This window comes from Mesoplodon bidens, assembly GCF_964165515.1.
Source record: "Mesoplodon bidens genome assembly, chromosome: 11".
Classification (NCBI taxonomy): Eukaryota; Metazoa; Chordata; class Mammalia; order Artiodactyla; family Ziphiidae; genus Mesoplodon; species Mesoplodon bidens.
This window is the reverse complement of record NC_138167.1, coordinates 73,206,532-73,223,415: the sequence shown is the minus strand read 5'-3', so window position 1 is coordinate 73,223,415 and position 16,884 is coordinate 73,206,532. Positions and strand designations below refer to the sequence as shown.

The window sequence follows — 16,884 nt, the reverse complement described above, 5'->3', positions numbered from 1 at the left end:
CGCACGGAACATTCTCCAGGATAGATCACATCTTGGGTCACAAATCAAGCCTCGGTAAAGTTAAGAAAATTGAAATCATATCAAGCATCTTTTCTGACTACAAAGCTATGAGGTTAGAAATGAATTACAGGGGAAAAAACGTAAAAAACTCAAACTCATGGAGGCTAAACACTACATTACTAAATAACCAAGAGATCGCTGAAGAAATCAAAGAGGAAATCACAAAATATCTAGAGACAAATGACAATGAAAACACGACAATCCAAAACCTATGGGATGCAGCAAAAGCAGTTCTAAGAGGGAAGTTTATAGCTATACAAGCCTACCTCAAAAAACAAGAAAAATCTCAAATAAATAATCTAACCTTCTACCTAAAGGAACTAGAGAAAGAAGAACAAACGAAACCCAAAGTTAGCAGAAGGAAAGAAATCATATAAATCAGAGCAGAAATAAATGAAATAGAAACAACGAAAACAGTAACAAAGATCAATAAAACTAAAAGCTGGTTCTTTGAGAAGATAAACAAAATTGATAAACCATTAGCCAGACTCATCAAGAAAAAGGACGAGAGGACTCAAATCAATAAAATTCGGGAAAAAAACACAACAAATACAACTTTTCTCTTTTTAAAAATATTTTTAGAAATCAATACTATTTCTATACATCAATTATATACTTTTAGGACAATATATAAATCATGATAGATCATTTGAGTCCTCACATACACATCATAGCATGTTTTGCTTGTTTCATAGTTAAAGCCATAGCTAATCCTAGTTTTACAGATTCATAGTGAAAAGCCTACCATTCTGGAGCTGGAAGAAGATTTCCTTGAAGAGTTTTAATGCATGTTATAGAGGAAGAAGAAAACCTAATAAAGTGACATGCTGAAGGTCACAGTTAACAAATGAGAGACAGCTATAGTATGATCATGGACTTACAGTGGAAATCACACTGGAGTCAGATGATCTCAATTGAGTCCTGGCCTTCTACTTCTTAGTTGTGTCCTTAGGCAGTCATTTAAAGAATCATATAGTAAATGTTCAGTAAGCATTCCTTAGATTGAGGAACATATATGAAAGTCTTTTTGTAAACTATAAAGCACATAAGCAAATAATATTACTATAATTATTAAAATTAGGAAGTCATCCGTTCTGATGCTAAGTCCACTGCTTTTTCTGAACTCTGCTGTATTTCATGCTAAAGACTTATTGAGAGCAGGAGTCGTATTTAATATTGCATCAAGTTAAAATTATGTTTATAAGGGCTCTATAGCAATGTGGAAAATGCTTATAATTACATTAAAAATTAAATTTAAGACAGGAAACAAGATTATATACACATGATGATTGTGACTGTGTAGGCTGAAGTAATATGCATGTTACTGATACTCAAATAGATTGACTAAGGATAAATCCTTCTGTCAGCTGCACATAAAATATACTAGGTAGTATAATTATGAATGTTTTTTCTATTTTCTTCAGTAGTTTGATGCATTTTACATTTTAAAGAACATATATATTTAAGTAATTTAAACTCTTCAGAAAAAAGAACTTTATATGAAGACAAATAATTTCTGCTGCTTGTATGAAAAGACTATTTTATGCCATGGGGCAAACCATCCTACCAGTACAATCACAAGAATAGCCTTTACTACTTCTCTCTTTCCTTCTTAGAAAGGAGAAGTGTCAAGACAACATTAATAGACTTCTACTAATGCTTTAAATTCAGGGAACTTCTTAGTACAGTCAGTTTATATTTTGGGTGCTTACTGTGTTCTAGTTGCTCTGCTGAGGGCTACAAGGATTATGAAGAAATAAAACAATAATAGTCACAATTCAAAGAGTGCTTATTACGTCCCAGAGTCTGTTTCACAACAGCCCTCTGAGAAGTAAGTGATATTATTCCCATTTTACAAATGAGAAAGTGAGACTCAGAGAAGTAAAATAACATGTCTGAATCACACAGTGGTGAAGCTGGGAATTAAAACCAGGTTTTTCTGATTCAGAAGCCACTATAGTACATTTTCTTCTCTCATAAAAGAAAGATGTGCTTTCCACCTTCAGAGAGCTTTTAGTAGTTGAGGCAAACTCATAAAAAGAAAACAGGAAGAATGTACTAAGCACCAATGATTGCTACAAATTTTGGTTTGGGTGTTCCTTGGAGGGGAAGAATGTTGGGGGCTGAAGTGGTTAGGAAGAACTTTATATCAAAAGTTAATTTTGGGGCTTCCCTGGTGGCGCAGTGGTTGAGAGCCCGCCTGCCGATGCAGGGGACACGGGTTCGTGCCCCAGTCCGGGAAGATCCCACATGCCGCGGAGCGGCTGGGCCCGTGAGCCATGGCCATTGAGCCTGCACATCCAGAGCCTGTGCTCCGCAACGGGAGAGGCCACAACAGCGTGAGGCCCACATACCGCAAAAAAAAAAAAAAAAAGTTAATTTTAAGCTTAGCTTTGTAGAATGGTTAAAACTTAAATAGTCAAAGAGGGAGAAGGACTCATGCAGGTAGATGGGGAGATGGTAAGAAAGCAAAAAAGCTCTATATGAGATAATTCTAAAGGAATACAACTAGAGAGGAGGCTTTGATCAGGGAATAATATGAAAGAGAAAACTCAAAAAGCAGGGTGGAGGATCTTAAATGCTAAACTGAGGACTTTGAGATTTTTACCTTATAATAATATATAAGTGATAACCAGTACTGAGCACTTAACACATTCTGGGCACTGTTGTAAGTACTATACATGTGAGATGTCATTTAAGTCTTAAAGTAGGTGAGACCCAGAGAAGTCAGTAACTTGCCAAGGTCACACCATTAGAAGACAGTAGAAGATCCAGCCTTTGAACACAAGAAATTTAAATCCAGAACCCCTGGTCTTAATCACAAGACTGTTCTGGTTCTAGAATCTATGGTAAGTTGAACAAGTTTTAGGCCCAGGACCACTGATCTTAAGTAATACACTTCACACCTCTAGTGATTTTTAACATTTAAGAAAGGTAATATGACCAGATAATGACATCCCATTCCTATTCCTGCCACCCTTATACATCTTTAGGACAGTTGAGGAGAAGTTAAGGTATTTGTGTTAATGGCTTTCAGCTCTGCCTACTTTTCTGTGCTTATATGGTCAGCTACTGTCAGTTAACCCCTGGCCCCGAACATCCAAGTTATGTCAGTCCATTGTTGGTTGTAGTTTAGTGGTTCTCAGAGTGTGGCTCCTGAACCAGCAGCGACAGCATCAACTGGGAACTTGTTAAAAGTCCCAATTCTGGCCTCACTCCAGACCCACTGAATCAGAAACTCTGGAGGTGAGTACAACAATCTGTTTCAACAATCCTCACCTAAAGATTATCATACTAAGTGAAGTAAGTCAGAAAGAGAACGACAAATACCATATGACATCACTTATATGTGAAATCTAAAATATGACACAAATGAAGGATTGAGAACTTGAGATTAGCAGGCAAACTATTATATACAGGATGGATAAACAACAAGGTCTGTTGTATGACGCAGAGACCTATGTTCAGTATCCTGTGATAAACCATAATGGAAGAGAATATGAAAAAAATATATATATATATATAAAACTGAATCACTTTGCTGTACAGCAGAAATTAACACTGTAAATCAACTGTACTTCAATAAAATTAACAACAACAACAAGTAATCCTTTAGGTGATTATCATGCATGCTGAAGTTTGAGAACCATTACTGTAGTATACTCTAGGGTTTCCATTCCAGAGCAAACTACCAAAAATTTTTGACAATACCTGGTATTAACATTGAGAATCTCAATCTTGAGTCTCTGCTGCTGGGTCTTGCAGTCTAACTTTTTGGAAATAGCCATGACTCCTAAGCTAACGAGCATTTTAAAAGGGCTTTTCCTCAGCCTCTCTGAAGTAATTATACTTTGTAAGCACACATAAGGTTTGCTTTATGACTTTAGTTCATTCCTGAAAACCTACCTCTAAGGGAAAAGTTTTTAACTCAGAAGGTATTTCCATCCATTCTAATGGAAAAAAAATTATGTGTTCCATGGTTATCTAAGATACCAAAATAGTTTCAGATTTAAAAATATATCAGTTGAACAATGATAACAAGTTTGTATAAATAAATACTTTGAAAGTAAATAAAAACAGTTTGTACTTAAAATGTTATGTAATGATGATTTATTGTACTTGCAAAATGAGGAAGAAAAGACTTGATAGTGAGAGGTGGCTGGTGATGGAATACAAAGGAGTTATTCTTTGGAAGGGGCTGGAGAGTCAGGTGGTAGACTTTAAAGCTGGTAATCTTTGGGAGTTTGTGGTTATCTTGCACTTAAAAACAGCTGTAGCACACCTGGGCCAGCCACTGGGATACAGATGAAACATAGCCTCTGTTCTCAAGGAGCCTGGAAAAGGAGTGAGATGCCCCAACAGCTCACTTTGTAAAAAGGAACTAAGTGCTAGTTGGAACTAAGTGCTATATAGAAAGAAAGCAAAGGAGGGAATGGCTGGGGAGTCTTCTAGACCCCTTAGTCCTCAAATTAAACCTTAGAAAAAGAGTGGGGTCCTGACTGGTGGACATGGGGACAGGGTAGGCCATGCTGAGAGAATGGAAGGAGAAAGGTTCAGGACATATGGTCAGGGGATTGGGAGTCCCTTTGGAGCACTTGGAAAAGAAAGGAGAAGGGAGGGTATGTGTGTGATGGAGACAGCAGTAGGAAAGGGGGCACTGAGCTTATTTCAGCTGCATTCTGTGGGCAACAGAGGGCTATGGAAAGTGTTTGAAGAGAACAGAGCATGTTTTAGGAAGAGTAAAATCAACTGAAAAAAAGTTATAGCACAGGAAAATAACATTAGGGCAAAATAAAGGTGAAACAGGAGCACCTTTGAAACATAGAAGTCAAGTCGTTTATGCACTCAACAGATGGAGCAATCATAAAGAATGCTACCTCTTCAGTGTTCTTGCTTGGTGTTCTTATGCAAAGCAGAACTTTCTGATTCATCCAGATGTGGTACATGGTTTATTTGTTCTTTGTTCTTTATAATATTCTCTGAATAGAAATGATCGTATGGAGTACAGCGATGAGTGTGTCTGTTAACTATTCCTTTGTTATATTTTTATGTCTGATCTTTTTTTTAAGTTGTAATACAAAAAAGGGAGGGGTCATTGTCCAAGAAGTGGTATTACTTTTCAAGGGACATTACAGCAAAAAGCTACCTAACTGCTGTCATGTGAGGCAAGTCTGTGATGAGAAATGACATCACCTATGATGAGTTTAAAACAACTATGATTGAACACTGTGCTTAAAACAGTCTCGGTTGCTGATCTCCTGCAAGCCTTTAGATGAGGCAATTTTTAACTATAAATTTTATAGGCCTCTCTAATTTCTTTTATGTAGCCTTCTTGTGTCCCAGGGTTTAACGGTCCATTTGGCTAATAGCCTTGGCTATGCCAGTTTGTATTCATATTTTGCTTTTTTTCTTTCTTGAGTCTGAAAGTGGAGGAAGAAAGAAGCCATATTACCCACATATTTTTTTTGTTTTTGGATTTTATTGTTGCTCTTGTTTTTGGTTTAGAAAGAAAAGAGCTAAAGATTTCTGTGTTTTAGGGGCTTCCCTGGTGGCGCAGTGGTTGAGAGTCCGCCTCCCGATGCAGGGGACACGGGTTCGTGCCCCAGTCCGGGAAGATCCCACATGCTGCAGAGTGGCTGGGCCCTTGAGCCATGGCCGCTGAGCCTGTGCGTCAGGAGCCTGTGCTCCGGAACGGGAGAGGCCACAACAGTGAGAGGCCCGCGTACTGCAAAAAAAAAAAAAAGATTTCTGTGTTTTATTAGATATGTAGAACTCCAAATTCACATATATAGCATTTTATAATATCATATTTATTATGTATTTCTTAACTAGGAATGTAGATAATTTCCCTCTTGGGTAAAATTGTATGGGAGCAAAGGTTATTTAACTCCACCACCCAGGAATATACCACATAGGAAATAGTATGTAGAAGGTACTTTTCTTTTGTCTTGGATGTGAAAGATCTGAAATTGGAGAAAATTTCCCATTTTTTATATTTTTAATAATAGGCACATTATACTTTCTTCCACCCCAAAACTGCATTCATGAAAAAAAATGCTTTAACAATGATATTAAAACATTAAATGGAAGTCCTTTCCAGTTATCAGGTATGTTAAAGGATAAAGTGGCTTTTTTTTTTTTGGCTGCCCCAGGTCTTAGTTGTGCCCTGCGAGATCTAGTTCCCTGACCAGGGATCGAACCCAGGCCCCCTGCATTGGGAGCACAGAGTCTTAACCACTGGACCACCAGGGAAGTCCCAGGGATAGGGTTTTTTTTTAGCTTGTTAGGTTAATTTCCTTCCCACCTCCATCTAGAGAGCATAGTACATTTAAAATGGACATTTCCGGGTTTCCCTGATGGCGCAGTGGTTAAGAATCCACCTGCCAATGCAGGGGACATGGGTTTGAGCCCTGGTTCAGGAAGATCCCACATGCCGTGGAGCAAATAAGCCCGTGCACCACAACTACTGAGCCTGCACTCTAGAGCCCGCGTGCCACAACTACTGAGCCTGCATGCCACAACTACTGAAGCCTGCATGCCTAGAGCCCGTGCTCTGCAACCAGAGAAGCCACCGCAATGAGAAGCCCGTGTACCGCAACGAAGAGTAGCCACTGCTCACCGCACCTAGAGAAAGCCCGCGCACAGCAACAAAGACCCAATGCAGCCAAAAATAAACAAGTAAAATAAATAAATTTATAAAAAAATAAAATTGACATTTCCATAGCTGTTTGACTCAGATGTACTGAGAAGATGCACATGGCCTAGGATTCCTTCCAAGATCATAATGCTTGACCCACAGATAGCCTCTTTTTAAAAAAGTTAAAATCTGATGATAGATTAATAGAAACTTTGTAAAACCTTGTATTGGTCATAGTTGTTGTTGCTGTTATTTTTATAAAATGTAACAGGTATAGAAATGGTCAGCAGTGGAATGGTTATACCTGCTTGCTGCACATATAAGGTTTGAGCTTCAGAGACCCAGATCTGCAGTTTATGGAGAAGAAAGCTGGACATTGAATTTTGAGAGAATTATCAGTGGTTCTTAAATTTGGCAATGACAGAAATAACTATTTTTCAAAAAATTCAAGATAGAGTACACTTCGTAATAGTGTTTATTTTTACTTGTTGACAGTTTGCTTTATTTATTTATGGCTGTGTTGGGTCTTTGTTTCTGCGCGAGGGCTTTCTCCCGCCGTGGCAAGCGGGGGCCACTCTTCATTGCGGTGCGCAGGCCTCTCACTACCGCGGCCTCTCCCACCGCGGAGCACAGGCTCCAGACGCGCAGGCTCAGCAATTGTGGCCCACGGGCCCAGCCGCTCCGCGGCACGTGGGATCCTCCCAGACCAGGGCTCGAACCCGTGTCCCCTGCATCGGCAGGCAGACTCTCAACCACTGCGCCACCAGGGAAGCCCTAGAGTACACTTTGGGTCCAAATAAAGAGTTGTTTCTGAGATAGTGGTAGCAAAATTTGGAACCAGGACTACTGCATATATTTGTGTAATCTGTGCCCTACACCAAGAGAACAAAGGGAAGCTTAAGATCCTGCCCACACTCTGAGCTTCCCAAGCCATGTGTCCTGGCACAGGGCTGCCCAGAAGGAAGAGGGCTGTTTTGTAATTTGTCCACCCAGTAGGAACATTTTTTGCAGTTAGCCTGGAGAGGGGCACCTTTTTGCAGTTGACTCAAAGGCATCATATATGCTATCTGAGCCCTCTTTAGAACCCAACACTTGGAATAATTTTTATCAGTGTTGTCAGCAAAAGATCTCTGGGGTCATTTGATGATTAAATGTTATTACACATTAGCTAAAGAGAGTTGTAAGGTTTAGAAAACATGGGACTACTGCAGTAGTACTACTCAGAAGAGATAGCACAGCTGAAACTGGGCAGAAATGCAGACTTCTCTAAGTCTTTTTATGAGAGCCTATACTTGTAGCCAATTGTGAACCAATTCTCAAGGCATTAATCTTTATTTCCAGGAAGGAAACAGCTATGATTCAGATGATTACCTTCTATCCTTATAGTATGTGTAGTCTGATGTTAAAAATTCATTGAGAACAAAGCCATGTAAGACATTTGAAACTAGTCAGTTTAAAAGAGAATAAGCGGGGCTTCCCTGGTGGCGCAGTGGTTGAGAGTCCGCCTGCCGATGCAGGGGACACGGGTTCACGCCCCAGTCCGGGAGGGTCCCACGTGCCGCGGAGCGGCTGGGCCCGTGAGCCATGGCCGCTGAGCCTGCATGTCCGGAGCCTGTGCTCCGCAATGGGAGAGGCCACAACAGTGAGAGGCCCGCGTACTGCAAAAAAAAAAAAAAAAAGAATAAGTGATATTATAGAAAGAATATTGGGCTGGAAATTAGGAAACCTATACTCTATCTGTTGCTACCCCACTAATTCACCCTGGCCCCATACAAGTAACTTAACCTTTCTGGCCCTCAATTTCCATATCTGTAAAGTAAAAGAAGTACACCAAATATAAGGTCTCTTTCAGTTCTAACATTGTGTGACTTTAAAAAAGTAAAAACCTTTTCTAGCCAGATCTTGAACTGCAATTAAATACATTGATAGAGAAACATTCTGTTTTAAATCACTTAAGCTAAATAATGATTTTTTTCATACTCATTCTTGTTTTTCAGAAACTCTGTGAAGGCATATTTAAAGTCCTTTTAAAGGACATCCCAACAACATGTCAAGTGTCCTGCCTGGAAGTTCTCCGCATTCTCTCCAGAGACAAAAAGGTTTTAGTTCCTGTAACAACTAAGGAAAATATGCAGATACTGCTGCGACTAGCCAAGCTAAATGAGTCGGATGATTCTTTGGAGAAGGTGTCAGAGTTCCCAGTTATTGTGGAGTCATTAAAATGTCTTTGTAACATAGTGTTCAACAGTCAGATGGCACAGCAGCTCAGCCTGGAACTTAACCTTGCTGCAAAGCTCTGTAACCTCCTGAGAAAGTGCAAGGACCGAAAGTTTATCAATGACATTAAGTGCTTTGACTTGCGCTTGCTCTTCGTCCTGTCACTTTTGCACACCGACATCAGGTCACAATTGCGCTATGAGCTCCAAGGACTACCGCTGCTAACCCAGGTCTTGGAAAGTGCCTTTAGTATCAAGTGGACCGATGAATATGAATCGGCCATAGACCGTAATGGACCTCCTCTCTCACCTCAGGAGACAGACTGTGCCATTGAGGCCCTCAAAGCTCTCTTCAATGTGACGGTAGACAGTTGGAAGGTGCATAAAGAGGTAAGGTTGAGAAGAATATTCTTATCTACTTGGAATTTCATTGGTTTGGGGTGTCCTTAGAGCTGCCTGCCAGAGAGGAATGCTAAGTAGGGAAATGGAAGAAGTTTCCAATTCCCTCATTGATCAGTTAAATAACTCAAGATACATTTCTTAACCATTATAACTCTTATTCTTCCCATTTGTGTAACACTTACCAGGAGAATAGGGTGAAGATTGACTACTGTTTTGTAAGATGCCAAATATAGTTCCTTTTCTGAGTTGTACTATCATGTGTCTTTTTTTTTTTAAGTGCATCTTTCAGGAACAAGGTTTAAATGATGGATTTAAAGGGAAACAAAACAATGTGATTCATACAGGTATAGGCATTTTCATTGCCTGCAGTCTTAAAGAAACATAAAGATATTCAGGCAAGTTGAAATTGATCAATCAGAATTGATGTCTGCTCAGTAGAGTAAAAGACACTGTTTATCACCTATCATCCTAGTCTCCTAACGTATTACTCTGTAGCGTTAGATAACTATCAGAAGTGTAGGACAACTAGACAGCCATGCTTATAACACAGTCCTAGAAAACAAGTATAATTATACCAGAATACGGGAAAGTTTATTTTAAACCACTTGACTTATTGCTAGACTAAGATCCTTTTCTGTGGCTTGGACCTTCTAGCAACCCAAAGTGAGGCAGATTTGATAGTTTAAATTTGAGTACCCACAAGAACAATATGCCAAACAAGAAGCTTAGTTTAAGGAAGTCAACAATTTTAAGTAAACTGGACATAAACTTTTTCCCTTGCTTCTAGAATCTTAACATTTCACATTTACCCTCTCTCTTTAACCTTAAATAACTCATAAAATTTAGTGTCTGCCTTAAAAAAAAAGAAAAGAAAAGTATTTTGGTGCCAGAGCAAATTATCTTTTCTGACAATTGACTTTAGGACTTAGGCAGGCTAACATTTTGCTGTGTCCATTTGAAGCAGTTTTCACCATGAATAAAGATCTGTTTTTGCCAGCAGCCTACTTTGAAAGGATTATCTCAGTGCAGTGCTATAGTAGGAGTATGCAGGCATCTGAGTTTTAAAGTGCAAATAGGTCTATATTTTGAAACCAAGTATTTGAAGATCAGTCCTAACAGCTGTTTCAGATGACTGTAGTATGGTCAGTTTTTCCTGGGACTTGGCAGAAAAAGATGTGGAAAGCCCACATGCTCCATTTATGCTTTGAAACCAAATATTTGGAAGTATTTAAAATGTTATGTCTCTATGCTTATTTGGTACCTTCTATGGTTATTTTTCTTACACTGTTTGTTTTGATGTTTTTAAGTTCTCCATTTAGTTGCAAGAGCTCTTCTGAGACTGTTGGTTTGCCATTGTTGGAACCCCTGTTATTTAAATTGTGCCCCAAATAGTAGCTTATGCTCTTCAGATTCCTGACAGAAAGGGTTTATAGTTCAGTGGCTACACATCAGCATATGTATGGAATGATATGTAATAAATATCAGTATATTGAGATTAGCCCTAAGTAGTGTGCTTCAGTTGTAATTAATAGCAGGGCTGGAAGAAGCTTTAGAAAATGTTGAAGTGGCAAATACTTATTCTGTATTATAGAATGTTTATTTTCCAAAAGATACATGATAAAGGATCAGTAGTCGTGAAGCAGGCATCTCAACAGAACTCTTGTGAGTCATGGATCACTTTATACAAGCATTATCAAATGTGCCTGGTTAATATGACTCTGGGCTATTATTGAAGTTATAAGAAATTGTAAACAGTATTGAAAACAGGCCAACCCACTTAGGCAAAAGTGTGGGAAAGGTTATTTTAAACCACTTGAGTCTCCATAAGTCTCTAAATTCAAATTTTAGCGAGCATTTAGTAAATCAGTCAGTCAACAAATATTTATGAACAGTTGCCAGGTATTATGCTAGGCGTTGTGTAATATATTGGCAAATAATACACATAGTCTCTGCAGACTTCAGTTTTATTGGTGATATAGGTAATAAGTAAGCAAATATATAATTTAAATTGTGTTAAGTACTAGGAGAGAAACAGTACAATGATGGAGAATACTTAGTATAGTTAGAGAAGACCCCTGAAAGTCTCTCCTGAGATCTGAAGACTGAGAATGATTTGGCCATTTGAGTGGGAGTATGAAACATTTCTCAGAACTTGAACAGCATGTGAAAAGACACAGAAATCAGAACATAGAGTACTTTTTACTGAGGTATACATAACTTAGCATAAAGGAAATCTGTAGTAAGGATGTAGAGAAACTTGTCAGTAAGGGTCCATTTACCTGAATTTTAATATCTCCTTGATTGTCAGATTAAAGACATCTTTCTCTAGTTGAGCAAGCATCTAAAGAATTGTTAATACCTTAAAATACCAGCTGAAATAAAGGGATATGGAAAGCTTACTGTACAGAAGAATCGAACTTTAAAATATAGATTTAAAAATAATATTTTCCTTATTATGAAAATAATACATGCTAAATAATACTGCAGATCTAAGGGAAAAAAGCATACGAGTAATAAGAAAATACAAATTACCTATAAACCAACCATTCAAAGATAAGCCCTATTTGCATTTTGATGTATATCTTTCTAACCATTATTCATTGTATAATATATAAACGTGTGTATATATATAGATATATATAAATACATATATATATTTTTTACAAAAATGCAGTCATTTTATCATCTTGCTTTTTTCTTCACGATAAATGTTCTTGAAGAGTGGTGGATTACATAGTGTGTTCCTTGAAGCCATAATGTTCCTAGGAGTAACCTCTGGGGATGAGTGGACGGTGTTTCAAGTTCCCCACCCTTTCTTTAAAAAGAGCGCCTTTGGGGACTTCCCTGGCTGTCCTGTGGTTAAGACTCTGCGATCCCACTCCAGGGCGGTAGGGGTTCGATCACTGGTAGGAGAACTAAGATGGCACCTGCCCCACAGGCTGCACAGCGTGGCCAAAAAACCCCAGCACCTTTGATTGTTGCTGTTGCTATTGTTTTTCTTTAAATTTAGGTCGTAACTAGATTTCATTTGGGGTATAAAAAGAGTTCTGCAACCAAAAAAAATTTTTAACAACCACTTTCTTCTCGTATTTGTTAAAGATAATAAATCTTTATGAAAGAATACTCATAAGTATATGTATAAAAATACTTAAGAGTAGGGGCTTCCTGGGTGGCGCAGTGGTTGAAAGTCTGCCTGCCGATGCAGGGGGCACAGGTTCGTGCCCCAGTCTGGGAAGATCCCACATGCTGTGGAGTGGCTGGGCCCGTGAGCCATGGCCACTGAGCCTGCGTGTCCGGAGCCTGTGCTCCGCAACGGGAGAGGCCACAACAGTGAGAGGCCCGCGTACCCCCCCCAAAAAAAAAACCTTAAGAGTATTCCTTCATAAGGATCTATCAACCTTTAACAAATCCCCTATGTGTAAAGGTTTGTATTGTTTGCAGTTGTTTGCTGTTTTACATAGTAATACACGGTGAATTTTCTTGTTGTAAAATCTTTGTAGATAAATTCCTGAAATTCATGGGCCAAAGGGTTTTTCAAAACTTTAGGGTTTTTTGTGTATATCATATGTATTTATATTTATATGTATTACCAAACTGACCTTCAGAAGAATAGTGCTGGTTTACACCTCTCAAACCCCCAGCATTTCACTTTTTAAAATCTTTACCTACTTTACAACTCAGTTGTCACAGAAAATGCAGTTGTTTGGTTTTGGTTTGAACTGTTTCAGTAGGTATTTTTATGACTGTTCATTTACAATTCACAAAAAAACAGAAAATTAGGGTTTTTTTGAGGTTTAGCAAATTAGTGTGATTTGTTCATTTTAGGTTCATGCCTCAATGTTAAATTCCTGCCTGGAAGCCAATGCCATCAAGCAGATTAATTCGGATATTCCTTTCCAATTCATTAGGAAATGTAGCTGGCCTTATTTCCACATGTGGTGTCAGTCTGTCTCCCTGCCTTCCTCCCTCTTTCTCTCCCTTTCCTGAAGGTAGTATGTTTAAAAAAGTCAAATTATTCCTTTTATAGGACCCCAAATCAATTCTAGAAAAGTTAATGGGAATGGTCTTGTCTTCTTCATGCTTCAGCACTTTGCTAAATCTCTCTGTTCATGGAGGAAAGCATGTTATTCTAGAGATCCCTTACTTAGCACACATTCCCTTCTGCAGTGCTTCCCTAGGTATCAATGCAATGTAATGAGAAAATACAAGGACCAACACACATGTTAGAGCCAGACAACCAAGTGCAAACAGAGAAGTAGTACAAGTATCTGAGTAGTCAAAGGATGCTATCTGAGTGAGATAAGACAGTGAGTATCTATAGGAGTTAATTGGGAATGTCACATTGTAACAGAAGAGATTAGCCCCATAATGATTTTAGAGACTTTGAAGGAAGTGTGAAAAAAGGACTTGACATTATTTAATTAAAAATAAAGCTTCACGCTGTACCATGTTTTTTAACTGAATCATTTTTTCAACAAACATTTATTATTGAGTGCCCAGTATGTGCAAAGTTCTGTATTAGGCACACAAGATGCAATATAAAGCATCTCTGCCCTCAGAGAACTAACAGTCTCATAGGAAAAACAGACATGTAAACAGATGGATATATAACTGTCACATTATTTACTATTCTTCTCTATATTTTCTATATGTTTGAAAATAAAAAATAATCAACTCAGAAATGTACAGACGCTACAAATGCCATATATTCTAGATCTTTGGGGGTATGTCTGACCTCACTGGCATAGTCTTTCTGCTAAGCAACATACCTAGCACAGCTTAGGTGTTCAATGAATATTTGTTTTATGAGAAATAAAATGTGATACAGTTTGCTATCTGTATAGTGGAAGTATATAAGAGAAATAGCCAAAGTGACAGGGAGGAGGGAAAGTTTATGATACCTTTAAAATTTTCAAAACTATTAATTTTTCTAGAAACCTAAAACATTTAATAACATTGTTTAGAGAGCAGATTCTAGCCTTTTTGGAGATACAGCACACTATTTTATAACATTTATATTTCCTTTTGTAACTTAATTCAAAAAAGCATTTATTACTTTATGCCCAGCACCATGTTAAATGTAAAAGGTGTGGAGGTGGAATACTTAATCTTTGCCTGTAAGGAACATACGCAATTTAGTAGGACAAATAACTGCAAAATGGCTAGGGTAAGACATAGGGTGAAATACTACCTGATGTATAGCTATATTTCCAAGTAAGAGTGCATGTGTACATTTGTGTGTGAGTGTGTATTTGTGTTTCACTTTGTGTAGACTTGAAATTGAATTTTCATAGGACAAGTTTCCTAAACCTTCTTGAAGTAATGAGAACTACCCTGGGATAACAAAACCAGTTTAGGACTCATTGGTGTGAGGTATTCTCCTTTCAGACTTTTTTCTCAGGCATTGATTAGGTCGGTTGAAACGTTGAATGAAAAGGTATGAGGATATCGATACCTTTACCACACAAAAGTGAAAATCTTCCACAGGTTGCACAGGAGAAGAAAGCAATAGTACAGTAGTGGAATCTGTGAATAAGAAACAAAGCCTGTATAAAAAGATCCCCCCCCCCCCAACAAAGATCCCAAAGAGCTTCATGAGTTTTTACCTCTCTTTTAGTGTTAACTCATTTTGATTTCTACTGTCACAACAAGCCTGCTTGCTTTCTCTTTCTTCTTCCTCTCTTTGTCTTAGGGATTTTTTTCCTTCTCAACCTTTGGAGATAGTAGGATTACAGAGGAGAGACTGTTGATGCCCTAAAGATATCAAAACTAAGCTCATGAAGAAGTAAATGACAGTTGTATAAACTGTGTATATTGTTTTAAAAAGAGCAATTATATTTACTCTTTCAAGCATCTGTATAAGATAGGAGGAGCATTAATCTCATTTGACAAATGAGGACACTAAAGATCAAAGAGTTTAAATTGTTTATGTAAAGTCACCAGGCAGAACAACCAATAGTAGGAAATAGTGTACACTCTGACCTTTGTTAAGTAAGACATTTTAAATGATAGCTCTCATTCAACAAATATTTATTGACAGACTAATAGAATAAAGAATCTAGAAATAAACCTACACATATACAGTCAACTGACTTATGATACAGGTAACACTGAATTGCAGTAGGGAAAAGGTGGGCTTTTTAATCAATTAAAAATGAATTTAAATCCCTACCTTATACCATTAAGAAAAATTAATTTGAGATGGATAAGAGACTTAAATGTAAAAGGTAAAATAATAAAGCTTTGGAAAGAAACAGAAGATTATCTTCATGACTTGATTTTAAACAAGTCAAACATTTCTTAAATAGGCAAAGATTTTTAAAACAGGACAAAATAAAGATCAAATCATAAAGGAAAAATTGACAAATTGGTCTTCATTAAAATTAGTTCATCAAGAGAAGAAAGTAGGGCTTCCCTGGTGGCGCAGTGGTTGAGAGTCCACCTGCCGATGCAGGGGACGTGGGTTCGTGCCACGGTCCGGGAAGATCCCACATGCCGCGGAGCAGCTGGGCCCGTGAGTCATGGCCGCTGAGCCTGCGCGTCCGGAGCCTGTGCTCCGCAACGGGAGAGGCCACAACAGTGAGAGGCCCGCGTACCGCAAAAAAAAAAAAAAAAAAAAAAAAGAGAGAAGAAAGTATAAAACAGGCCACCAAATGGGAGATGATATTTTCAACACATATATGCAATAAAGGACTCTACCTAGAATATATTCAAGCCCTACAAATAATGTCAATCAACCCTATAGAAAGGTATGCAAAAGGCTTGAACAGGCACTTCATAAAAGAGCTATCCAAATGACCAGTAGACAAGAAAAGGTGTTCAACTTTATCAGTTATCAGGAAAATGCATAATAAAATTTCTGCACATCCACGAGAATGACAAATTTAAAAGGCTGACAATACCGAGTGTTGGCGCAGCTGTAGAGCAACTGGTGGGAGTGTAAGCTGGTATAAACACTTTGAAACACTGTTTGGCAGTACCTTCTAAAGTCTGTCATATGTATATGCCCTACGACCCAGCATACCAAATGACATATAAGAAAGTATGTTCATAGCAGCACTCTTCAGTATAGTCCAAGTGTCCATCAAGAGTAGGATGGATAAGTGAATTGTAATGAACTCACTGTATTCAGCAGTGCTTTCTTTTTTTTTTTTTAACATCTTTATTGGAGTATAATTGCTTTACAATGAATGGTGTGTTAGTTTTTGCTTTATAACAAAGTGAATCAGCTATACATATACATATATCCCCACATCTCCTCCCTCTTGCGTCTCCCTCCCACCCTCCCTATCCCACCCCTCTAGGTGGACACAAAGCACTGAGCTGATCTCCCTGTGCTATGTGGCCAGCAGTGCTTTCTTAACCTAACTGTGAGGGACCAGATTTATTTCCCTAGCTGTCAGAATGGAACTCTTGTATAACACAATATTACACACAATGTTAGACTGCTTGAAAAGTTTCTAAATGTTCAGGTGTACCTTCTGTACTCATGGCTTTGCAGATCAGTGGCAAACAGGGTGTGGACCAGTAGTGGTCCACAAACTGCACTTTGAATAGCACCACTCTCAA

General features: G+C 38.3%; 1 protein-coding gene across 8 annotated transcripts in view; it reads left to right on the top strand.

Moving 5' to 3' along the window:
- RIC8B (RIC8 guanine nucleotide exchange factor B) overlaps positions 1-16,884 on the top strand; it is a 121,893-nt gene that overhangs the window by 34,192 nt on the left and 70,817 nt on the right. For all 8 annotated transcript variants that reach the window (XR_014017095.1, XR_014017096.1, XR_014017097.1 and 5 more), the window contains exon 3: positions 8,695-9,303. Coding sequence is in view for 3 of the 8 variants with exons in the window: in XM_081249655.1 (XP_081105781.1) it covers positions 8,695-9,303 (609 nt within the window). In the remaining 5 variants the exon portion in view is untranslated. The remainder of the gene's footprint in view (positions 1-8,694; positions 9,304-16,884) is intronic.